Below are 25,825 nucleotides of genomic sequence, written 5' to 3' on the forward strand. Positions count from 1 at the left end.
AGAGGAGGAGGGATGGAGATCAGTGTTGGTTAGAGCAGGGATAAGTTTCCTACTTCAAATGAGCAAACACTCTGCCATTTGTTCCCCCAGCACAAGGCCATTAGTGAGACTTAAAGAAAGTGTGTGCACACTTTGAAACAGTCGCACTCTTTCTCTCTCCTGCTCAGTGGCCTCTTTATGCCCCATCTCGGCGGTGGTGTGAAGCTGGGCTGTTCTGGGCAGGGCTGGCATCCTTCACACACATTCATGCCTACAAACACACACAGGCATGTGTTCACCGATATGGATTCACAACAAAAACACAGAGGGCTTGGCACTGTGATCTGAGCCCAGGAGACCAGACAGACACAGGAGCATCTGTGCGAAGTGGCTCAGTTCTGCTGGATCTCTAGACTGGACTTGGCCAGACACGCGACTTCACAGCATACGTAAACAGGATGGATCGTGGATGGCAGGATGCAGCTCATGTCAACTGAACGTCCAAAATTGTTTGAAATATTATATCACCAACAAACTAACAGTGAAAGTTTTCATCACACACACTTGAACGTTTCCTTCTCAGCTCTGTGTTGGTCTTCCTTCAGCCACGGGAAACTGTGAGTGTGTGACCTTCCACCCAACCAAAGGACACATGAACAATCTGGATCGTGCTCACCCAAAATAAGATTAGCTTTGTGATAAAGCCTATAAAGCCTGTAAAGCCAATTACTAATCTCAGATAAAAAACTTGTGTTGACATGATATTTGTTGCATTGGCTGATGTCATAAAACCTATATATTTTTTATTATCCATCAATTTTAATAACTGTCAAGACACAGTTCATTTTCTTTTTTTTGTGTATTTTCCACTGGGACTCAGGTATAAGCTGTAATCTGGGGTGTCATATCTCTTGGAGCTCACTTTAGCTTCAGGGCACAATAAGGAGTTGGAAAGCCTGGGAGAGGCTCTCCACCTTGGGCAGGAATTCCTTGGAGACCTCCTGGGGGAACTGCTGGTGGTAGTTAATACAAAGGAGGCCCTTCAGCTTTAAGTGGGGTCTGTTTTGGGGAAGGCTACTCTAACTACTACTTCTAACCCCCCCTTGAAGTGCCCCAAACCCCTTAATATAGACATATAGAGATATACACACTCACCCGGCTGAAATTACCAGCCCCGGCCTCAGCGGCTTCACCGTAACCTGGAAATAAACCCAGGAGTAATTCTGCTAAATGAATGTACGCGATCGCGAGTTCAACCTGGCCTCCCTCCCTCGACGCTGCTTCTCTCTGCTCTGCCTCCACATCCATCATTCAGTTCAGACTTCCTCTCTCTCTCTTTTGGTGTTCTGTCAATCAATTTCAATTGAAAGCAATACATTGCACATATACAGTATATACATTATATACTGTGTAGGTTTGTGTTTATTTCTGTGCGTCTTCATTTTAACTTGATGATATGACTCACCTCTCCTACCTCTCCAGGCTGTGTAAGGTGACTGAACAACATCGATACGGAAAACAGCGGAACAGTTCATTAGAGTCTATAATCAAGCGTTTGTTTCGCTATAACTACTAAAGGGATTTAAGATAAATGGCTATTTAGACGGGCCGTCTGGCTGTGCTTACTGATAATGGCAGTGCTAATGGCAAATACCACTAGAGACACTGAGCGAGAGGAATCGGTAAAGGAGGGTTGGATGTAAGTGGTTAAGGAAAAGGGGAGCTCCAGTGGACTTGGAAGCCCACAGGGTTTATATTGAGCCCTTGAGATCTTGTGTTTTAGTTTTTTTTGTTTGTTTGTTTGTTTTTTAAATGCCACAGGACTTGATTACCCCTGATACCACCCAGGAAGCTTCTGAGCGTTTTCACTTTGTTATGAAGTTGAAACAATGAAATGAACGATCTTTTCTTGTCAGTTATCACAAACATCTGCTCAACTATCAAACACTAATCTGGTGTTTTCTTTATTCCAGGTGACTTGGTGTCCCGCGCTATGCACCACATGCAGCGTCTGAGCTCAGTGCGCCCGGGGCTGAGTCCGTCCCGCCACGCCCGTCCCCAGCAGCCCGTGTCTTGGTCGCCCGATGCCCTCCACACCCTTTACTACTTCCTGCGCTGCCCACAAATGGAGTCCATGGAGAATCCCAACCTAGATCCCCCACGCATGGCACTTAGCAAAGAGAGGTAGGAGTCATGTGTGACAACACCGGAACTTTAAGATGCTCAGAGATCTAATTCAAGTTCCTTTATTTTTCTCCTCTTGTGTCGATTGCATCTGTGACTACACGTGATTTGATTTGGCTGAAGACTGAACAACCTCCAAATAATTAACAGCTGTTTTCTAATCAGTCTTTCTCAGCTAACTCCTAATCCCCTTATCCTCTGTTCATTGAAGTGTTAATTTTCTTTAGGCAAATTACAGGTAAGCAACAGCTTCCAGGTGCTATTGTTAGTCTGACAGAAGGGTAAATTGCACCCTCAGAGTGTGAAACAGGCTGAAGACTAGGGGTTTAAGGTATTTAAAGAAGTGCTAATGGCCTGTAATTCTGGTAGAGACTCGTCAGATCTTACTTGGATGGTCTTTATGCACAGCAATTATGTAAATTCCTTTTTATTCCCATGACAAGTGGTTGAAACTTTGGGGGTAGCCTGAAAATATAACACAGCGGATCATATTTATAGTCTAATCTCTGTAAATAAACTGCTAAAACCCTGTTCAAACATTGCACAGCACGAGTTTATAACTTGTTAAAGAAATGTGAGAAACATTATTAGTTGTGTGTTCATTTGGAATATTTCTCCCCACAATTGTTTTAAACTTCCAGATCTAAATCTGTGAGTATTCTGTACTGCACTGAGGATAGAGAACATTAGTGAGATGATCATCGTCTACACACACACACACTCAGAACCAGCCGGCCCCATACATGTTTAATAATAAGCAGACATGGTGAAAGTGAGCAAATGTGGGCTCCTCATTAGCATCAAAGAGAAACGAACAGTAAATGTCCTCCCCTCTCTTCCCCTTTGTCCTCAGATGTTTGAAATCGTGGCTATATATCAGCCTGATTTATGTTTGTGTGGCAAAATGATTTAGCATCCTTGAGTAACATATACCTTTTGAACATCTGCAGCATTTCTCAGTTTCTTTCTAGACATCTGCCAATCTGCCCCTCTGTCCCCGTGTCACTGCACACTGTGTAGAAAAGGTGGTTGAAGAGAGCAGTTCAAACCTGGTAGTGATTACAGTTTGAGTGGCTTGTAATGATACCGACTTCTCTCCTTCAATGGGGCCTCTCCATCCGTTTGGCTTTACCCTCTATTGAATGCTTTATAAAAAAAAAAAAATCTTTTGGTGGAAACTCAAAACCTCCAGATCTGTGTGGGCTACATCATCAGACATTGTGAGGAGTCTGGTGGTGAGAGTGTTATTGCAAAATCTTTGAGACTATAAGAGCACGCCCTTTTTGTTACGATCCTTTTAAGCTGCTACTTGGATGTGAGTAATGATCTTTCATTGGAGAATTAGACTGCACCAAGTGCATGCGGGCAGCCGCCGCTGTCCGCCTGTCTGCACTGCATTACATTTGTGTTAATTTTTTTATGTGACATATAGATATATTTTCATCAGTTCTGAACATTATAAACCTATTTTAATGTCATGGAAATGGAGCATTTTCAAACCCTCCTCCTCCACAAAGACCACTCCCAACCCCCGTGCATCCTTCAGCGGATGGAAGCCAGCACTAATGGGTAGATGTGTCACTACGATAAGAAGTAGCCAGTGGAGCTCATTTTAACCACAAATATACCCGATAAGGTTACCCCGCATGGAGCCTTTATGATAATAATCTGACTCTATGCTAGTGGTCAACCATGACCTTCTGCAGCTCATAACTGTGTCTGCTTGAGACCCGATTGAAGTTTCATATAGTGTAAAAGGTCACACACAAGAACACATGGGGCCAGTGTAACGTGTGAACTTGCATTTGCTTTTCATGTTGAGCAGGTTAGGATTTGAATTAGTGTTTAAAGACACCTGACCACAATTTGAGCTGCCTGTCATTTTATGGTCAGCCAGGTGGTGGTAACGGGAGGGTTAGGGGGTCTTTTGCATGTTTGTCTGTCTGTGTGTGTGTATCCTGCTGTTCTTGGTGTGTAGCCGTAACATGTGGGGTCAGAAAGGGTAGCCAAAAGTGCTATCTGGTTTCAGTGGTAACAGGCATTTCAGCTTTGATGCTGCGCTCGCTCTCTGTCGAAGCTGACGTTTGTGTTTCAGACTGAGGGCATAACCCACACTCAGGCGCTCACAGAGAGTGAAAAACAGGCGAGGAAAGTTTAAGGAAAGGAGGATGAATTGTGGCATGGGGGGGCCAGAGCTGTGTTAGGGGCATGGTATTGACATGATCCATCTGTCTGCAGTGGAGAGCCACTGACACATTTGTGTACAGCCTCCACACACACACACACACACACACACAAAGATAAGATAAAATAATAATGCCTCTGACAGATCAATGAGCGTTAAGTGTTAAAAGCTGGACACGGTTGACTGAAGCTGCCTCAGTTGTGAATTAGTGCCAGTGCTGTGTGCATGCCTGGGACCAAGCGTGCCGTAAAGCAGCCGCGTGGATGCCCTTAGGCTTTTGGGAGGAAGGACACATGGGCACACTTCAACAAACGGACACACTCAGTCCAGTTTATGTTGAGTGGAAGCCATTAGCAAAAGGTATACACTTTGATCCCCAACCTACTGCTCCTCCTCTCCTCACAAATATGGCTATTTAGCCCATAAACTGTCAAAACTCCCTTCTCCCAGTTCTCCCCATTTAACCTTTCTCTCCTGCTCCTGCTTCTCCTCCTCCTCCAGCCAATTATCCCCCGCTTATCTTCTTGTTAACTGTCTCACCTGAGTGACGGGTGACAGCAGGTGACCTGACTGGTCACTGATTGACAAATCAGTAACTCAGAGATAGAAGAGTAGAACCGGTGGCCAACAGGCTGACAAATAAAGTGTGAACAGTGTTTAAAATCAGTTTACCAGCAGTCTATTTGTTAATTCTATTAATCTATTATCTATCTATAATTCATCTAATCTGCATAAGGGAACTACGGTGGCCTTCACACGACATAAAAGAAGTCAAGATGCCGGACTTTGTTGATGCATGCATGTCTTATTCTAAGCCTACAAAATCCAAACCTTATTTGAATGTGACTGTACACGTGTAGGAACATACTTATGGGTAATGTGTTCATTCTCTGCCACTAAACTCTCTAAATGTTACACAGTGGTCAATCAAAATGCCCGACTTTCTGAAACCTTTAGATAAAACAATTTTATCCCTGTTATACATTATTAGCAAAACACCGATTAATGATAGAACGGGCCGTTGAGTAGCAGGCGCAGCTTTATATGAAACCACAGGTCGCTGCTTAAAGTAAACACAATCAGGATAATAAATGGCACTGCAGGGGTCCCAGTGCTCATTAACAGTACCCACAATGCCTCTGGCACACACACTACAGTACTGCACATACTTTGGCTTCCAGCTCTGTTCATTGTATGCATTGGAGTGTATGTATGCATCTCCTCGGAACAAAGGTGCAGTCAAGAATGAGATCACAGCGGGGGGAATTCATGATAACAGTGTTCAAACAAAGCCACCTTCTGACTGAGACCTGACGGCATCAAAAGGAAACAAGAGTAAGACGCAACAATAATGTGTCATTGTTTACAGACTCACTCTGTGCACACATGGTAAGAGAGAAGAGCACAGACACGGAGGGATTAATAACAGATAACCGGCTAGACGCAGCGTTGCAGATGACCGTAGCGTCGGCGGTCTCTGAAGGGTTTTAGAAGAATAGGTGTGAGAAGAGTAAATAAATGCAGTCAGACGACTCTCTGAATGACACGATCACAAATACCACAGCAGAACTAATGCTCTGCGTTCTTTCGTCCCTCTTTTTTGTCTTTACTGCTTAATAATTAATAACATTTTGTTTTTAAATGTCTTGTTCCCTGAGGTTTATATTGATTGAATCTGTCAATGTTATGTTCTATTATGTTGTGTTTTTCTAAATCATTATATTAGCCTTTTTTGTTTTGTGGATAACTCCTAGTTATCGATTACTTCTGTTTATAGATAGACATTCAATGAAATATTCACACATTTCATCAAAACACCGGTTTATAAATAAGATTAGTAAGATTATTGTAAGTCGCTTTGGATAAAAGCGTCTGCTAAACGACATGTGATGTAATAAAGGTGATTATTCAGTATCTGGTTCATCAAACCGCAATGGAAATGAAATCATAGCTCGCAGGCAAATAAAGATGATGTCAAAAAGCACAACCTGGCAACCCACGCATCAGCACCTATTAGTCATACATGGACACATCTGTTATCTGACTGTGTGTGCTTATTGTGTTAGGAAGGCTGTATATGGTGTGTAAAAGCTTGGAAGTGTGTGTGTGACTGGTAGCGGTGAGGTGTTCTGTGCAGTGTTTACATGTGTGTGTGTGTGTGTCTCTGGGTGTGTTCAGAAGTGACTCATTGTGCGGCGGTCAGTGTGAGGAGAAGCACTGCCAGACACTCACAAGTCATCAGGTTGAAGAAGAGTTTACGGGTTGTTGTGAAGACGCCTTTCTCTCGGCACAGACTCTGACGCAGGGCTTATGTGTCCTCACAGGCCGTTCCTGCTGCTGCCCCCTCTGATGGAGTGGATGAGAGTGGCCATCGTTCACGCCGAGCATCGCAAGAGTCTGCTGGTGGACAGTGATGATGTCAGGCAGACCGCGCGGCTCCTCCTTCCCGGCCTGGACTGTGAACCCAGACAGCTGAAGTAAATGAGAGCGCACACACACACACACACACCCATGTGTAGAATGTCCAGCTGAGGTTTTTTAGACTGAACATGGCAACGCAACAACACACACAGTGATATAGGCTCTAACAGAATGTAGCAGGATGATGACTTTATATCTAAACCGTGTCTAATTTTAGCTTCGACTGTAGTCTGTGTTATGTCAACTGTGTGTGTGTGTGTGTGTGTGAGATGTCAGTGTAATTACTTCTTGCTCGCAGAGTGTTAGGTTTCCAAATGTTTGCTTATTTTAACCCCTGAACTTAAGGCTTATAATGAAGTCAAAGGTAACTCCTTTAATGAAGTGTCCTATCAGTTCTGACACAAACCCTTCATTTGTTCATATTTAAAATGCATGAATCACATGAAGGTTGAAACACGGGTTCCGTGGTTTATCTTTTCTAATCACGTGAATCACGACACTCAGTCATTTCTAATTGTTTTCTTACTCTCGCTGTATCTTTGTGTCCATCAGGCCCGAGTGTTGCTTCAGCTCGTTCAAACGTCTGGACTCCAGAGCGGCCACAGACAAGTTCCATCTCGACTTAGGTTTTCGGATGCTCAACTGTGGGCGCACAGACCTCATAGGCCAAGCTATTGATTTGCTGGGGCCAGACGGCGTCAACAGCATGGATGACCAGGTATTAGGATCAGGTTTCAACTTAGATTTCAAGACAATATAGAATTTGGGGGCAAAAGAAAAACAAGGAAATAGGAAAAGCTGAACCACAAAATCATTTGATGCACTTTGTATATAAATATAATATCTTTTCATACTTGCTTTTTATTGCCTTGGCATATAAGTGTGTGTTTTTTATGTGATATGTGTGTGCAGCTGTATTCACAGGAAATCTAAAAATCATTTTAAACTATAAATGTTGTTTTTTTTGGTTCATCTCTCAGGGAATGACCCCTCTGATGTACGCGTGCGCAGCTGGAGATGAGGCTTTAGTCCAGATGTTGATCGATGCCGGGGCAAACCTTGACGTGGCGGTATATATCATGCTTTAACAATCTCAACAGATGGACAGATTTATTTTAAATGCTGCACATTATGTCCCATGTGACATAGATGCTAAATCTAATGTAAAGCACCAATGTCACAGTTTTTTTGCGCGTGTGTGTGTTTTCTTTATAACACTGATTTATCCTTTGTTGGCAGGTTCCACCATGCTCTCTGAAGCACCCCTCTGTGCATCCCGACAGTCGTCAGTGGGCAGCGCTAACCTTCGCTGTGCTACACGGACACATCTCAGTTGTGCAGGTTGGAAACACATGTGTACACATTTAAAACCAACCAGATGTAGCCAGTGTATAAATTCATCTGTGGACATGTGGCCTGTCTGGGGTGGATTTTTACTCGTGGGGAAATGATATGCATTTAGAAAGCTGGACGATTTGGCCAAAAACATGATCACAATAATAATGTCTCACCTCCGATGATACTGATAATATCACGACAAATAATTTCAGTTTCATGAGTAACGGCCAGGCCTCTTTGCAGTAAATCTCTCGTAGTGTTATAGCTCTAAGTGTGGATGTGATGCAGATTCTTTCAAAAAAGTGGAATGACAAATGTGAGGTCAGAGGTTGGTCCATAAATAAGTAACAGGATGTTAAACATTGCTTCATATAACAGATGTGGTGTGTTTCTACAGCTCCTTTTGGATGCGGGGGCTAATGTGGAGGGGGCCGCGGTCCGCAACGGACAGGAGAGCACAGCAGACACGCCGCTGCAGCTGGCTTCAGCAGCAGGTGGGTTTACACATATGCCCCCCCACACACACTGTACAACACAAGGCACAGCTGAATGATCTGTTAGTGAATGATGTGACTCACTGTCTGTCTGAGCTGTTCAATAAAAGCTGGATTAAAGCTGCGATGTTGTTATTATTCTGTCTCTGTTTGGTCGTTGTGACCAGAGACAATGTGACATTATGTTCACCTGAAAGCGGGTGTTCACAAGTGTTCATCCTGCCTCACTTTACTAGCACAATTTAGCTGTAGCCTTTGTCTGCGTTAAAACAAATCACTTCCTGTGTGCACCGCGACACTGAATAACACAGTGGAGCTGATAGACTCAATATTAAATGTGTGAGCTCATTTGACAATAGCTTGAATGTAGGGCTGAAAGATTGTATATAAATACTACATTGAGATTATTTTGACAAATGTTTTGCGTCATTATTGTCTTTTTCATTTGATTGTGATTATGATTAGTGTGTGGTATGTGTGCAGATCTGTGAGAAACTAAGATGTTCTCTTCAGTCTGTAGCCTAATGATGTGTGTAGGTCCGGATCATATTTAATCTAAAATGGTAATTTGACACATTTTGGCTTGAAGAAGTATCGTGACCTTCAGTCAGGAGGTCTGTACGAGGGTCCAGAGAAATGTAGGGATGAATGGATGTCAGTCTTTCTAGATATATTTAACAAAATAAGAGCTAATCATAATAAGCCACAGTTATCAGTACTGTGTGAGTTTTCCACACGACCACCAAGACTAACCGAGGATTGAGTTGTGAACGTCACTCCAAGAATGAGGAAATGAGAGAGTGAAGGACAGAGCGCTGCCTGTGGTTCCCTCAGAAAGCTCTGGGCAACATTCCTCTGTGGCATCATCAGAAAGCCACACATAGCTCTAGTAATAGAGACACATGCTCCTCATAGCAATGACAGCATGTAAACGGTGGTTAGAATGAATGTTGTTTGAACATGCAGAATAAATACTGATAAAACTTCATTGGGCCCTGTGGAAAAAAAATATAATCACTCCAGCAGTAAATGTACCAGTAAAAGTGTCGTACTGTATGTGAATGTCTTGGAGGCGTTTGTGTGTCTAATTGAGCGTTTCTGTGCCTCCCAGGCAACTACGAGATGGTGAGTTTGCTTCTGGCACGAGGCGCCGACCCCTTATCCAAGATCCACGATGGAAATGCCCTTACGTCCTCTCTGTATGAAGACATGAACTGCTTCAGTCACGCCGCCGCACACGGACACAGGTACAGTGTTTGTCCCTCACTGTGAAGTAAAAAAAACACACTGTGGTTAACCTCTTAACTAAAGGGGACACATTCAACAGTGTAACAATGTCGTCACTTGTGCACGAGGACTTTTATCGTGTGGTGAAATGGAAGAGGGTGAAAAGTGAGCTCAGGGTCTCCCTCTGTTGAGCCCATCTGTCTGTGGACACCAGTTGTTGGTGTAGAAACTTCTCCACCTGTTCAACGGCCTGTATGTGTGAACACAATGTAGTCTCAACACTTCACATTCCACACGGAGGGTGACACTCAATGTAATCAGAGAGGAGGCCACTGTGTCGCAGGCTTGAGCGTATGTTTTGAAGTGAAGACGCATATTCATGTTTTCATGCTTTCTCCTTTGTTCATTTCTTCCTTCCTGTGTGTGTGTGTGTGTGTGTGTGTGTGTGTGTGTCCTCCTTCTCCCCACTTTCTTCCTCCCACTTATCTTGTCAGGAATGTGCTGAGAAAGCTACTGACTCAGCCCAAACAAGTCAAAGAGGATGTCCTGTCTCTGGAGGAGATATTAGCTGAAGGGGTGGAGGGTGAGGATGCTGGAATCTGCCCTTTCCTCCCTCTGTCTCCCCTTCCTACACCTTCTTCTGGCCCCGGGGCCCTGCCAGAGGTGGGCATCCCCAAGCTCTGCAAGGCCAGGATGAAGGCTCTGCAAGAGGCCAGCTACTACAGCGCTGAGCACGGGTACTTGGATGTCACCATGGAGCTACGAGCTATGGGTAACTATTAGACAGCAACGACGACGTGGATTTACTTTCCACCTGTGCTTCAAAAATCCTAATATTTGTACATACCAACAACAAATCCCCTCTTTCTAATCAGGTGTGCCCTGGAAACTCCATGTGTGGCTGGAATCGCTGCGTTGCGCCCAGCAGCAGTCCAGAACGGGAGTGACCCTTTCACTCCTCAGAGAGTTCACCACCATCAGAGAGGAGGACTACTGTGAGGAGCTGGTCACCACAGGCCTGCCCCTAATGTTTAACATCCTGCGCACCACTAAGGTACCATAATCATAATCAGACACCATTGTCACAACTATGCACAGGCAGTATAGTGTGATCAAATCCCCTTCTCTCTCTGCTCTTTTCCGTCCAGAATGATGCCATTATCCAACAGTTGGCATCTATTTTTAGTCACTGTTTCGGCCCAGCGCCCCTTCCAGCCGTCCCCGAGATGAAGGCAACTCTTTCAGCGCAGCTGGGTAAGGAAACTCTCGATTCTTCCATTCATACGTGCAAACATGGCTCTGTTTCTCAGTAGAAGACTGATGGCTTTATACTGACTTTTTTCAAGGGCTACAGCTAATTATTTGCACAATTATATATAATCTGGTGATTATGTTTGAGTAATCTGCCGATTAATCACGTAGTTTAAATGGTTTCTTCATACAATCAGTCTGTTATTGCACAAGATGCATGAATTTCTGACTGAAATTGCAGTCAAACGTCAAAGTAGTTCCAGAGAAATGTGATATCGGTCGACTGGTCTTGAAAAGACTGACTTTTGCGTTTCAAGAAAGCTCTCGTGTCAGACAAAAGTGAATGGAGTTGTAAGACGACGCTGATGTGGTTTCCCACAGACCCTCACTTCTTGAATAACCCGGAAATGTCAGATGTGACGTTTGTGGTGGAGGGGAAACCGTTCTACGGCCACAGAGTGCTGCTGATCACCGCGTCTAACAGGTGGGTGTAGTTCACACTGGGCAGAAAAGAAACAAAGCCCCCTTTTCTGCACAGCAGACTACATAAATGTTTGTTTTCGTTTAGATTCAAGTCCCTGCTGGCGTCTTCTGGGCCAGATGGAAGCCCCAACAAGGAGGTGGAGATTGGAAACATCAAGTACAACATTTTCCAGGTCCAAATATTGTCTTTATTTCCAGGTTTTTGCACCTTATTGCCTGTAAATAACTTTTAATTTGTGGCGTAACAATGAAAGTATTCCCTTCTGTTGTTCTATCTGCAGATGATGATGTCATACCTGTACTGTGGAGGAACAGAGTCACTGAAAACCAATGTGCCTGACTTGCTGGAGGTGAGAATTCACTTAAAAGTTAGAAACACAGCATACACATGTAAACCAAGGTAAATAAAAGTAAGCATAAAAGAGTTTGCTGAGGAGCAAAATGTCTAACTGTAGGTTAGACTTAACTTTACTGTCATTACACATGCACAAGTACAGGGTAAGAAAAAGCACTTCAGCATATATAGTATATGTATATAGTATGTACAGTTAAAGAGCAAATATGTACAGCAGTATATTTAAGCAGTAAAGATTTCCCGCCAACACATTTGTGTCAGTGTTTTATTGGAAGTCCTGTGACGGTGTATTTGCTGCTTGTGCTCTGTCCTGTAGTTGTTGTCAGCTGCCAGTCTCTTCCACCTGGGGGCGCTCCAAAGACACTGTGAACTCATCTGCTCTCGCCACATCAATCTGGATAATGCTGTCAGCATCTACAAGACCGCTAAGGTAACACACACACAATATAAACAGAAGTCAAAGGTCCCGCTGTCTATTCAAGTAAGTATTGAAAGCTTTGTTCCTGGCGTATGTCCATCTGGCAGCACAACTCTAATCTTTCTGAGGCTGGGGGAAGAAATCGGTAGATTTTGGTGACGATACCGTTTTAGTGATACTGTATAAGAATTGTAATTGCACATAGTGTGGGCAAAAGATTCAAGGCCTCATTCTATGCTGAATGACTTTTCGTAAGTGGCCAAAACACATGACCATTGTCTTGTCTTATTTCAGGTCCATGGTTCACTGGAGTTGAGCTCTTTCTGTGAAGGTTACTTCTTAAAGCAGATGCCCGCTCTGCTGGAGAGAGAAGGCTTCAGGAGCCTGCTGTTGGGACCACCCGCGGCCCGACAAGGCAACAGCTCCACCTCTACCCTGGTTCACAGCCGGGGAGACTCACCTCTGGAGGAGCTGGAAGCCACCTTAGCTCAACGACTACGCTCTCTCTACGTCACCTCCCGAGTGTGAGGAGGAGAGGACGCATGGTGAAGAGAAACAGGACAGATGCACGTGGGGAATTGTGGCAGCGTTTGTGCGAAAATAAACTTCCAACTTCCAGCCAGATCATTCTCGTGCCACATATTTGACAATTAATGTCCAACCTTTGAATGGGAGGAAAACTGGACAATGTGACTGTTTTGTCTGAGGCTCGGGAAGCTTGGAGCGTCAGATGGGTTCAACAGGTGGCAAGTCTGAACCTTGAAACACTGCTGCCCTCTAATGGTCAAAACCGGCAAGAAGAAACGACTGCCTTGAAGGACTGGGGTGAATGGAAGTCTGCTGGTTGTGAGTGAAGCTGTTCAGTGTGAATAGACTGGATGCATGTCTAAAGAATGAAGTGAGGAAGCCATGCTGGACTTTTGGCTTAGTCACATTTTACTGACCAATGCAGAGTGGGAGTAGGAGAGACTGTGATCGTGATGCATTGATGTAGGTGCTGGATTAACAAATGTACTTTGTATGTAAGTATAACTGTTTTTTATTTTGCGAGAAACACTTGCTAAAAAGTGGGATGGACATTTTCTATTTAATGAGGACAGAAAAAGATGTGAGAGTATTTAACGGGGTGTTCCCTTTTTTATTGTGTTTGTAATAGAAGCAAATAATTAATATTATTGTTTTGGAAAGTTGCTTTTGTGTAGCGGAGGTTTTTGTCCGGGTACACTTAACAGTTAATGAAGCTTCTAGTATGCTAAGGTTTCAAGCTTTTACACAGGCCCAGCTGCCAGAATCCAACACGGGGATTGGACGAGAGAAATACTGTTGAAATGCTGATTCTTGTAATAAACCTGGGTAACAAACGTTGGCCTTTGTAATGCTGCACACTTTTCCAAACCATTTGACTGACACCTCGCTGTGTTATTTGGAGTCATCTGAAATGAGAAATCCCAGCTACGACATGGAAGTGAAACGTGCTCATTCCAGGCAGTGTGCATTTTGGACTTTGTGAGTATCTGACAGGACTCCAGGAATGAAGCTAAGTATGACTTGAGTAGGTCTTTGTTATGTGGTAGCCTTTTCATAAATAGCTATGGGATGTAGCTGGGTCGTTTGATGTTTGAACGTCTGTTGTTGCTAGTTAGTGTGGTAAAGAGAAAGTAGTCATTGTTGCTGTTGTGACCTCGTTTGTCTTGAGTATCACCAGGTGCGAAGTGTCATTGGCGACAGGGGCGTGGCCAGCGCAGCTGTAGCCACTGGGGCCCCAACGAGGTGTCCTAGAAGAGCGGCAGTGTCGGTGAAGCGGCAGCTTCAGCGGCAACTTCCTCGGACGAAGACTCCGGAAGACAAAGACAGAGGAGTCTCACAGGAGTCTGCCGGGAGCCCGGGCGGGCGGGCGGGCGGGGCTGGGCTGGGCCCTTGACCTTGTCCTTGTCAGATAAGTCAGTCCATTTACTTCTTTTACTTCCCTCACTCACTCACTCCTTCTCCACCAGCTCATTCAGGATGGAGACCACATGGCCCTCTGCTCATAGCAGCCTGCTATCCTCCCATCAGAGGCAGTGACGCCACAACCTGCCTAAGGATACACCAAGGACCCAGCGTCTCGTTAGCTCAAACTAGCTAACTTTGGACAGAGGAACCTGACCAAAAGACCCCAGAAACACTGTCAAACATCTACCAGTCCAGGACCAACACACAGCTCCTCAAATGGACACTTTTGCAGCTTTTAAGGACTTGATAACGGAATTGGGCCTAGCATAGCATTACACTACTTGCTCACACAAAGTGTTGTTGCAATGTCCACATTTAGGTTGATAGGATGTTAGTGGTGTCCATGCTTCTTAACTTTGAGCTCTAGGTGTGTATGCTTCTGACCTCATCTAACCGGGCATCTGTTTAAAAAAAGTGGTTCTAGAAACAGAGCAGCCATGCGGTCAGGTAGCCATCTTGTTGGAGTTTCTTTGTTGACCGCCATCTTGATTTGTAGGCTGCATCTGACTTGACCATTTGACCTGTACACACACACTGTATATAGTTACATTTAGTAGATATTCTTTCAATATTTGGAGTCTGTCTGGTCTGATTTAATATTCTTTCACTACTCAGAGACATTCATAATGGGAGAGATGGCCACAGTGCTACAATTCCCATCTTGAGGTCAAAGTGGTTGTCAAAGAAACACTGCTAGAGATGTCTTTTCAGTGTTTAATGAAATACACTGCTTAGACTAACAAATTACAAATATACACCTACAGTAAGGCCATACATACAATCAAGTGCACCTCAAAGTATGACAGAGAGATGCAGACCAAGGACAACAGGGATCAGTTAAGTTTAAATCATATTTAGGTGAACCAAGAGTTAATAGCTTATTTTGAACACAAAGGCTGCATGGTCATTGGTGCGGTCAGATATGCTAGATTCATCTGATACTGTCTCTTCCAGAGTTAAAATAAGTATTAAACTCACAATGACAGATGATGAATGCATATGAACTCCACATCAACGAAAGGCAAACCTCTCCAAATATGGCCTGAGGGGAGAGAAAGAGGCCAGGTGGATCAAGACAACAGTGACAGCATCATTTAGATTCACAATATTAGCGTCTTCAATCAACTGCAGTACATAATTGCATTCATTAGTCACTCGATAATAGTAAGTTGGATGTCTGCAAGAACACAACAGTATAGTCAACTGTCAAATCCAATTACTTAAGAAAAGCATGCACACTGGTTGCACTTACAAAAACAAGTCAACATAACTAGGTATTTTAAGTTTCACTAACTGGCATTTACTTCGTACACTTTACACAACTTTAGGCTACTTAAAAAATCAAGTAGCATGTACTTGATAACTTCTTTTAGATGTACTTTCATCTTAGTAAACACAACTCTGAAGAACTATTTCAATCGACTAAATCATTGCATATGACATTAACTCGTGTTTAGTCCACATAACACACTTAGTTTTAAGTTACATTTACTTGAATAGCAATCTGATCTCTTTGCTAAAACCATGCAAACCCATTGCACTTAAATAAATAAGTTACTTCAGCAATCCAAGTGCCTCAAATATCTATACAGGAAGGAAAAACTGGTTCCAATCTCCAATTACACATAATAAATCACAGTCATCACACAGTTAAAAGTTTAATTAGATCAATTGCCTTTAATGACATCAAAACACTTTAACGTTGGAATATCAGGGAGTTAACTCTATGATATTGACCATACAACATGATGTAATGCATATGACAGTCCAAACAAGAGGCAAAGTGCCTCAGGTAGGTTCTGGAGATCAGCCATTACAATACCTCCCTCAACAATGATGGCAGTAGACACTGGGTGAAGGTGGGGCTGATTTGGAGTGAGTCGCACATCTTCGCGGACAACAGCCTGCAACCCAACGGACACTTCTGCCCACGTCTCATCAGTGTCACAATCCTGTGATGAAACCAAACAAAAACATTACATTACTACATAGAAATGTTGTACATTGTCAATTACTAAATGTCACCATTTCATCTGTCCTGCCGACACTGCCTTCCAGCCTTGTGCATTAAAGGAATACTCCGGCAATTTGGGAATTTACCCTTTCTCTACGGCTGGGCCATTAATTCATTTTAAATCGTCTACTGCTCTCTCGGCTCCTGTCCCCTCCGTGCTATTCCCCTCCCCCCACTTGTTACCTGACAATACCAACATGGCAGTGTGCAAGGAAAACAGCAAGAGTGCTGTCACAGGAGGACGTCCAACACTTACTACATGAGTTAGTCTCCAACAACTACCTGGGAAATGTCTCAAATCACAATATTTAACACAGTAGTCTGGTCCACAACTGGCATCACACTGCCGCTGCATTTCAGTCCAGAGACTGTGACACAGACACAGAGTCTTTGCTACGGTCATGGAAGACACATTTTATTTATTTTCATTAACTGACACTGAAACACTGCATGTGTGTGTGTAAAATGTCATTCTTTTACACATAGTACCTCATATGAATAATTATTTGGTCTTTAATAGTTACAAAAAACATTTTAATCTACCTTTCTCTATCATCTTCAGAGTGACACAACATGATCAATTACTTTTTTTGTGTCTATTTGTCCACTAGCTGGCTTTCAGCTCTTAAAGGCCACATAGACCGGAAGCTCCAATTAACGCTGCGTTTGTGTGTGTATCTGCGTCATTACCTCATTTATGAAACCCTACACTTTCAGCCACGGCTGAGAAAATAGTGTTGTATCGTTTTCCTGGGCTCTGCAAAGCTGATCGGCACTTCCTTAATTTCATGTTGTCGTCAGAAATCCTCACCACTCGTCTCACGACTGTAGCGCCTCCTGGTGCAGGCACTAGTCTGGGCACATCAACCGCGTAAATTCAACTGCAGAAGAGGAAGAACTACTCTCGTTGTAGTTGCTGAGATGCAGAGCACCCACCGTGCCAGAGGGGGAGCTGTGTATCTGAGAGCTGGCCTATCTGTTACGTCACTTCTAGGTACCTGGCCAATCACAGGACAGTGGGAAAGCTCTCGTTGGCTGGCCAATCACAACACAACGTCAGTGAGGAGATATTTTGATCGGCTCGTTTGCAGTGACTAGTAGGTTTTCAACCATAAAAAAACAAGTTTAGATATGTCAGTAGACCTCCATAACTAACATATATGTGTGATGCAAGCAATGGCAGTGGCATACTCTGTAAAAGTAAACAAAATATTCACTGCCATGATTTGAGCTTAGTTGCAATGTTCACAGCTGGTAGCCAGTTGGACATGTATCACATATTGAGGCTGTGTCCTTACCACAATGACACCAGGTTTGAATCCGTCCTGAACCATTTGCTACATGCCATCATCCCCTCTCTCTCCCCCTGGATTTACTATCTCTCTCCACTGCATGTTTCAAAATAAAACACGAAAGAAGAATATGCACATGGTCTTGTACTAAATAACTCAGTTCTGGAGATGAAAGATGAATTCCTCTCACTTCACAGGAGCTAGGCTGGTAACCTCACTGTGCTAGCATACACCAAACTGTCAGTTAGCAAGCTGCCCATGCCAATGTTTGTACTGAACTCATGGATATATTCAGTATTAAATTTTTTTTTTCCACTCTCATTAAGACACTGGTAAATACAAATCAAATTTCCCCATAACTGTGTGTGATCATTTAATATGCTCCTATGAGAACTTACGAAGCAGGTGTTGTAGAATTCACTGGGGTCATCACCAAATAGAACAGGGAGGCCTCCGGGTACAATGGTGCGCATTGCCGTCACATCTGGTTTCTAGAAGTACATGATGAACAAATTAAGCTACAGAAAATGCAACAGTCTAAGCCTACAGTACAAAAATGTCTGTGAAAGTCTATACGAAACAAGTGTCTCTGCATTATTTGACAGTGCAGGAAACAAGTCACTGATTGCAGAATTATTTTTTAAGAAACAATCCACAGCTGCAACAGCGAGTACCAACATAAGTTCTACAGGGGTTGTATTTATATTTCGAGGGCAAATCCAGCTGAGTTAATCAGTGGAGGTGAGGTGGACACCTGTGCAGTGATCATCAGACAGCTCTTGCATACATCAGTCTCTCCTTACTTCCATGACAAAGACAAGTTTTTCAAGGCAACAACTAGGGGTGCACCGTTATGAAAATTGTTGGCCGAAACGGAAAATCAGGAAACACTTGCCCAAAAACCGAAAACGGAACACTGAAAGAAATTATTATGCCAACTCTGTACTATTATTTTTTTTTATTATTTGTTGTTATGGCTGGGACTGTGTGTACTTACCTGAGGGACAAGGAGTAAAGTTAACTAATGTTTGTATGTCAGGACAGCTATTGGATTTTACAGTGTGTGAAGAATGCCTGTCAAGTGCACACCAATGAAAGACACATCCCCGGGGTTTGAAAGACAAAAAAGTGAGTGATACACATCAATTGCATTGTATCAGGACTCATGACTAAAATAAAGACATAGAGCGAGACAACAGTCTGATATACATACTGCTTGAGAAAATGCTGAATGGCCCTCCTCAAGAACATAATCCTCAAGATAAAGATCAAGAACATAAACCTAACAAATGATTACTCATCCATGTCTACAAAGTAATGTTTCACTAATATTACATAATAATAACTGTACGCTGTAACACCTGCAAACTATAACTTTATGGCGAGCTAAAATAACACTGCAAGATGGACATCAAGTCTACTCATAGTATTATTTGAAAACAAAGGCTATAAATGCTATTGTCACACACACCTCCTCAATCTGTCCTTGCTGGGTCTCGTGGCTCTGCTCTCTCCTCCTCCGAATCCACCTGAATAGGTACTTGCACATGTGTCACTCCGACATCCCCCGGGCACTCGATGGGACTGCTTCTGCACTTGATAATGATGACGGCGTCGCCGACGGCCCTGCACCCGCTGCAGCGGTGGAACTTGTTGTAGCGGCAAATAGATCTGTAATGTTGGTGTATTTTGCTGCGTCAACTTTTAAGATTTATTCCTTTTTTTCGCTGCGTCCCCTCACAATTTTGATCCATAATTCGTTCGTTCGCTCCAACTCTGTCGTTACGCCGGTCTGCCATCGTGTGGCGAAGGAAGGTACTGCATGAAAATGAACGAACGAACCACTCAGTTGAGTCACTCCTGAACTAATCATTTGTTTCCTGTTCTGCTGACTGAGCTTATGCAGCTGTCTGCCATGTGGCGAAGGAAGGTACTGCATGAAAATGACTCATGACTCATTACTCCCGAGTCATATAAAAGATTAGTTCATTTTGAACGAAACATCACTACGTGACGGTCCAGCCGATGGCCAGCCCATGCCTGCGTCTAACCCCACAAAACTTCTCTCGATCTTCTCTAAACTCCTTGACCCCCAGCCCCCCACTACCAATTTAATTAGTCAGCTACTTCACAATCAAAGTAGATGACATTCATATACTCTTCTTTCTCAACCCCACCTCCTGATCTCACCACTCTACCAACCACTTATTGTAAGTCTGCTAAATGACATGTAATGTGATTCATTTCTTGGAAGGTGAAGATGAATCACAAGTTCTGGCAGTGTGCACTTACCTGTACATACAAAAAGGAAAACAAACACACAGTAACTGAATGAGTTTATTTGTTTCAGCATTGGAGATGCTCACAGTTGTGTTTATATGGGGGTTACATCAGTCACTTTTGTTCCTGCTCTGTCATAAGGCCACTGTGGGCCTGCTGCTAGCTTCCCATTGTAGAAAACAAAAAAGGAGGGTGAACATTAGGGTATTGCTTTGTGTTTGTAGTACTGATATTCCCTCCCTGTGCCTCGTCTACCGACAGATAGAGTCCAGACCTTTGATCCTTCCAGAGAGAGTTACAGAGTATAGGAAGCATTGTTTAAAAACGTTGTGCACAAAATAGGAGGAGGAGAAGCAAGGGGTGAATAAAAATGAAAGAGAGAAAGAGAAGGCTAGAAATAAGCAGAGAGGGTGAAAAGTAAGGGACAATATAAGGGTATTTGAAACATTAAAAGGTAGTTTTGTGGAGAATTGATGAAGGCTGAGAGAAGTTTGGCATGGAACATTAACACTAAAGCCATGCAAAGAAAAGCTCATGTTTGACATGCACACAGCAATACAAGCTAAAAGCATAGAGCAGGAATCCCCAGCATGGTCAAGAAGACTATCAACCCCAAGGTTTGTCTGTCTATTTACAAAAAGAAGAAGCATATTGGGATCTGTGGCATCCTTCTTGAACATTAATATGAAACTGACAAATATCCATAGAAGAGCATATTCCCTCTCCAAAAAGAGGCTAAGTCTACATTCTTAAATTACTGGTAAATAGTTGTTGTTTTTCCAAGAGTTCCCACAAGTTCCCGTTCCCTCTTCAGAGACGTCGGGGAGAGGAGAACTTGTGACTTGTGTCAATGCTCACGTAATTCGGTTAAAGTCAGACCAACAGAAAAATGAAAAAGAAAAGTTGGATTTTCTTCAAATGTTGCCCCATTTTACGAACACACAAGAGGGTAATAAATAACATTCAACTGACCTAACAGCTTTGTTCATATAAATAGCCAAGTATCAATAAATTAGGAACTCAAACGGGGTGAACAATCATGAATAACTTAGGAGGAAAATACAAAAAATATCTACAATTGCATTTATCATGTCATCATTTTTTTTTGTTCCTCTACTCCTACTGCTGGTAAGTAAGACTAAGACAGACAGAGAGAGAGAGAGACAGAGAGAGAGACAGAGAGAGAGAGAGCGGTATAAGTGGAAAAACCAGAGAAACCAAAGACAAAAGTGCTGCATATAACAAGAAACAGGAATGTTTGATAATCAGGTCAATCAATCAAAATGGTCATTTAACAAATAATACACAGACGAAATTTAAAAGAACAGCATGTGACAGGCACAGGTTTACCAACCTGTCCCTACGTGGTATCTAAACAGTGTCACAACTAGACATTTCAGTTTGTTTGTTTGTTTTTTTACATAAGAAATCATATCAGTCTGTACAACAGAATAGATCATTCATTTTAAATACCCACATACCCACCCACGTCCCTCCCCCCCAACCCCCTGTACTATAGATCATTCCTTATCTTCCCCAATAACCCCCCCCCGACCCGTTCTGCTCACACCCCGGTCCTCTCTGAAATCACAATTCCAGTCCATTTGCAGCAATAGATTTAAGTCTAATAAAGTCAGTTAGTACTTTAAACCCACTCTTCACAAAGAAAGTACAGTAAAAAGCAAACAAATACAATCCAGCAAGCATCCGTGTCGGCTGTTTGGGCTTTCCACAGAGAACTCCGCCTCCCTTCTTCTCCTCCGAGTCAGTATGTGTTTCTGCGTTTTGTCGTTTGTCGTGTTCTTGTTAATACATCCCAGAGTTTTCTGTGCATATGCATGTGATTTTTTTTTTTTTACATATATATACTGTATATTTTGAGTGTTTTTTTTGTTGAATGCTTGTTCTCCAATTGATGAGTTTGAAAAGAGAAAAAGTGTCCTGTTGTCCTGTGTGTGTGTGTCAGTGTGTGTCTATGATGGGGTACACTAAAGGTATTTTCAGCAACTTCTACTGGCGCCTGTTGAAGGTGTACAAGGGGCACAGAGGGAGATGAAGGTCTGTATGAAGGGTCTGTTTCCATGGTAACCACACCCCCCCGCTCCACTTCTGAGCGCACCTCGAATAGCAGTCCTCTGTCAACAAATGCCTGTCTTTCTTGGCTCGCTCGGGGCGGGGGGTTGTGGTGGTGGTGGTGGTGGTGGAGAGGAGAGGTGGCTGAAGGAGCGGAGGAGGGCAGATGGAGCAGGAGGAAGGGCCTTAATAGGTTTTCTGGATAATTCCTGGTATCAGAAACAAGTCAGGTCATCACACAGGTTAGCAGCAATGGAGCAATAAAATACAGCAAGGTCCACGGGTGATGAGACAGTTTGGGGGGGTGGGGGTTGGGGGTGGGGGAGATTATGGTGGACACTGAGGTGTGATGAAAAATGCAAGAACAAGGAGTGCGTGTTTGTGTGTGTCATGTAGGTGCACGATGCTGCCTGTAAAATATCACTCTGGATAGATTTCTTTCTATATAAAGTCACTTCATAAAAAAATGTCCATATGCGATTATATACATTTATCTATGTACAGATATATTCTGTGTGCCGCCGGCTCATAGTGATACTGGGATGGGTTGACGCTACACTTTAAGACTCCTCTTGTGTCCCCACAGACGACACCGAACACTTGGCTCTGTCTCGGCCAGCAGCGGGGCATTTGGTGTCATTATGTTCGGGCTCGTGCCTCCGGCCGAGCATGGGCGAGGGGCAGCGCTTGGTGGGCGTGCCGGGGGGGTAGGGCACCTGTCCGTTCTTCTCGTCTGAAAAAAGTTGTTTAATTACGTCAAAGAAGTTACTCAATGGGCTGCCTGGGTGCACAGACGGGGGAGAAAAGAGGACACGGGAAGAGAGAAGAAAGAGAACAAACAGAGTGATGAACAGAGGGGTTCACACGGGATAGAGGTGCGGCTACAGGTAAGACAGAGCGAGAGCTAGAGCAAGCAAAATGGGAGGAGCCACAGACGCAGCCAGGCGGAGACTATGTTATGGTTTTGAGTCCCAATATAACATGCATTTGTTACACCACAACCAATGATAACACACACTAGAAATTACAGTGAATAGAGATGAAGTGAATCTATCCATCTATCTATCTATCTATCAATCATTTGCAGCCTCAGAATAAGTCTATTATACAGTTAGTGGAAATGTTGCCATCTTGCATAGCCATGTTTCAACAGCAGCCTGAATGTGACATGCAGTTTGCATGTTAAAGTGGAAGACGGCTATGCAAATGAAGAAGAATGGCGCCACCTACATAAACTCAATGTATAAAGCGCTAAAGGAGGATTAAGAAATAATATAATTTGGAATAATAATAATAATATTTGGAAAGAAAATCACTGCCTCATGTCCCTTTGCCAAAGCACTGGGAAACTCTAAGTTCAAATCAGAAGATGGATGCTGTCTCATCATTAATGTGCCGGACTTTAAAGTCCAAACAGAAATGCTCTAAAGTCTCCACAAGTTTCACATTTGAGCTCACTATTAAAAGAATCCCAGGAGGCTGCATCATTACAGTCTTCATCTTTGAATTAAAAGAAGCCTAACTCTAATATAGACTCAAATCTGTTATGAGTTGCATTTAAGTCATACATGCAGGCTTAATTCTCCCCCATGCTTTGTGTGCAACTGTGACAGTGTGCACGCAGCTAAACACACTGCAGGGCCCCTAATGGTCCCACTGCAGGTAGGCGGAGCGGGCGAGGACGACACCGAACATGAGAAATGGAGCAAATAAAGAGTCTGTGTTCTTTTTGTTAATGGTGCAAACACAGCATATCTCTGTGATGCAACGGAGTCCCGCGGGCCCACAAATGAATGGTGACAACAGCAGGCACAGCTGAAACGCGCAGCAAAACTGGACTGATCTTTGAATCAGGACTTAATAAAGGACTGGAATCTCATCTGTTAAAACGCCTGACAATTCTACTGTCGCACCAGTGTGAAAACTGCCTGTAGAAGCCCACTTCACGTGTGTGGATGTGCCACAATTGGTTTTGACTGTTCCATTATCCCAGCTGGAAAACTGGTGCAGCCAACACCCTCCTGACTGTGCTCGCTCCTTTCTCACACATACGTAAAAGAATTCCACATGTGTTTCGTCACTTCTCTCCAACCTCATCTGTACCTTTTCAAATATGGCAAAAGCAAAAGATCTCAGCTGTTTAATAAAACACAGACACCATCCTCTACATGAATGGTTCTCCTCTGCAGCCGCAGCTGTATGACTGCGACGTCCCCTCCACAGTCCTTGTATTGTTCCGCCCCTCTGTTGTCTCCCAGGTATTCGTCTGTTAAAAGTGATTAGGGAACATAATGACTGAGACTTAATGAAGCCTTTTGTTTGACACGCATTGGTATGCAAAGTCACTGCTATACTTCATTACAGACATTGGCCTCCTTTTAAAGGCCAGACAACACTAAAGGTGACAAAGGGGGTCAAAGGAAAGAACGGGGGGATGGAGGAAAATGCAATTGACAAAGCTTTCAAGCACGTGTTGACCTGTTTTAAGAGTCTTATTACACAGTTTGCTGATAGTGCAAAGGCATGACATTAACATAGACTGACCTCGCTCAAAAAAATAATTATAAATAATTAAAATTTCATTTAGATTTTTTAATATCCTCGGCATCTTCCTATGCTTTAGACGTGTCAATTTAGCAACATTCACTGGTGAAGTTGCACAATGTTCCTCACCTCACCCTTCAAGTGTGGCCCCAACACTCAAAAGACTTTTAGTTTGAACAATCAGATGACTGAACATTAAAACCATTTCTGCCTAATGAACACAGATTCTCCTAAATCTTTCACAGTGGACCTTTAAGTGGGTCACGCTGAAATTCACCCAGTTTCATGTCTACAACCTAAAACCTCATCTAATGTAATTCCCCTCTAATTTGACCTTTCTTTCACCTCATATAATAACAGCTGTTCTGACTGAGGTTACACATGCCATCTGGAGTAAGATTAAGCTCATAATAATACGACCCATAATGTTAACAAATCAAGAATCAGCTAATAACCCACATTACACGTGTAAGTGGAGGAAGACACAGACACACGGGCACTAAGAGTCTGATATGAAACTGATATCCAAAGAAAGGCCGATGTGGTTTCCCTGTCTGACCAGCAGGTGGAGCACTTGTCAAAGGGATGGTAATTTGATGAAAATAGAGCAGTGAATCACAGGGAGGAGAATTCCTCTTTTTCATTCATCATCCAGGCTGCTGTGTGTCGGAGGGGAAAGCTACAGTATATATGGAATCAATGACAAGACAAAAGAAACAAACAAAGAAAGGGAGGAAGAAAGAAAGAAGGAGGTTCAACTGACGCCACACTGTTCACAGGCCATCAGTTTGGTGGGACAGAGGTTTTGTCCTGGGAGTTTGAATTTTCTCTCCATAAGAGAGCAGTGGAGGAGGGGCTTACTGTTGTACAAGCACACAGAGAGAGGGAAAGGGGCAACAGAGAGAGCTCATCAGGTGTGGTGTCGCTGTGTAATGCAGTGCATTCTGGGAGTGTGTTGAGGTGCAGTGGTGTTGCCATGGTGACGAGCTCTGACGATCGCTCCTGGAAGCGAGTAGCAGAACGTGCATCAGCTCACCCTAACCCTCTATACTCCTAATCCTCACTGCCAGGGCTACGAGATGACATCTGACCCACGGCTGGAGCACGGACAGCGACTCCCACCCTTTCACGGCAGCGAGGTGCCGGCATGCAGAGGAAGTGGCTTCGAGAAGCGGGAGGGATTTCAGGCATGGGCGAGAGGTGGACAGGGTTTAGCTCAGCTTCAGCAGTGACAGTGGTTTGTCAGTGGGTGGGATGAACAGATGAGGCGGTAGGGGTGAGGGTGAAAAGGTTTT

The 25,825-nt window shown here is 43.5% G+C and overlaps 2 protein-coding genes and 1 long non-coding RNA gene across 3 annotated transcripts in view; 1 reads left to right on the plus strand and 2 right to left on the minus strand.

Moving 5' to 3' along the window:
• abtb2b (ankyrin repeat and BTB (POZ) domain containing 2b) overlaps positions 1–13,700 on the plus strand; it is a 40,118-nt gene extending 26,418 nt beyond the window's left edge. Inside the window, exons 4-18 of the mRNA XM_044036835.1 lie at positions 1,953–2,163; positions 6,673–6,825; positions 7,322–7,487; positions 7,750–7,839; positions 8,009–8,110; positions 8,505–8,601; positions 9,713–9,848; positions 10,323–10,600; positions 10,704–10,882; positions 10,977–11,082; positions 11,461–11,563; positions 11,648–11,735; positions 11,844–11,912; positions 12,234–12,347; positions 12,630–13,700. Of these exons, the coding sequence (XP_043892770.1) occupies positions 1,953–2,163; positions 6,673–6,825; positions 7,322–7,487; positions 7,750–7,839; positions 8,009–8,110; positions 8,505–8,601; positions 9,713–9,848; positions 10,323–10,600; positions 10,704–10,882; positions 10,977–11,082; positions 11,461–11,563; positions 11,648–11,735; positions 11,844–11,912; positions 12,234–12,347; positions 12,630–12,863 (2,126 nt within the window). The 3' untranslated portion in view covers positions 12,864–13,700. The remainder of the gene's footprint in view (positions 1–1,952; positions 2,164–6,672; positions 6,826–7,321; positions 7,488–7,749; positions 7,840–8,008; positions 8,111–8,504; positions 8,602–9,712; positions 9,849–10,322; positions 10,601–10,703; positions 10,883–10,976; positions 11,083–11,460; positions 11,564–11,647; positions 11,736–11,843; positions 11,913–12,233; positions 12,348–12,629) is intronic.
• Positions 13,701–15,977: 2,277 nt separating this feature from the next.
• On the minus strand, positions 15,978–18,337 carry LOC122776163. The gene is made up of 2 exons (XR_006361174.1): positions 18,032–18,337; positions 15,978–16,279 (listed from the first exon to the last, which is right to left on the minus strand). It is a non-coding gene; the product is annotated as an uncharacterized LOC122776163 (long non-coding RNA).
• A 3,131-nt stretch (positions 18,338–21,468) lies between these two features.
• The window catches only part of LOC122775877 (serine/threonine-protein kinase BRSK2-like), an 86,138-nt gene continuing 81,781 nt past the window's right edge, over positions 21,469–25,825 (minus strand). Inside the window, exon 20 of the mRNA XM_044036082.1 lies at positions 21,469–22,719. Within this exon, the coding sequence (XP_043892017.1) occupies positions 22,547–22,719 (173 nt within the window). The 3' untranslated portion in view covers positions 21,469–22,546. The remainder of the gene's footprint in view (positions 22,720–25,825) is intronic.

The sequence above is a fragment of the Solea senegalensis genome, linkage group LG10, assembly GCF_019176455.1.
Source record: "Solea senegalensis isolate Sse05_10M linkage group LG10, IFAPA_SoseM_1, whole genome shotgun sequence".
NCBI classification, from domain to species: Eukaryota; Metazoa; Chordata; class Actinopteri; order Pleuronectiformes; family Soleidae; genus Solea; species Solea senegalensis.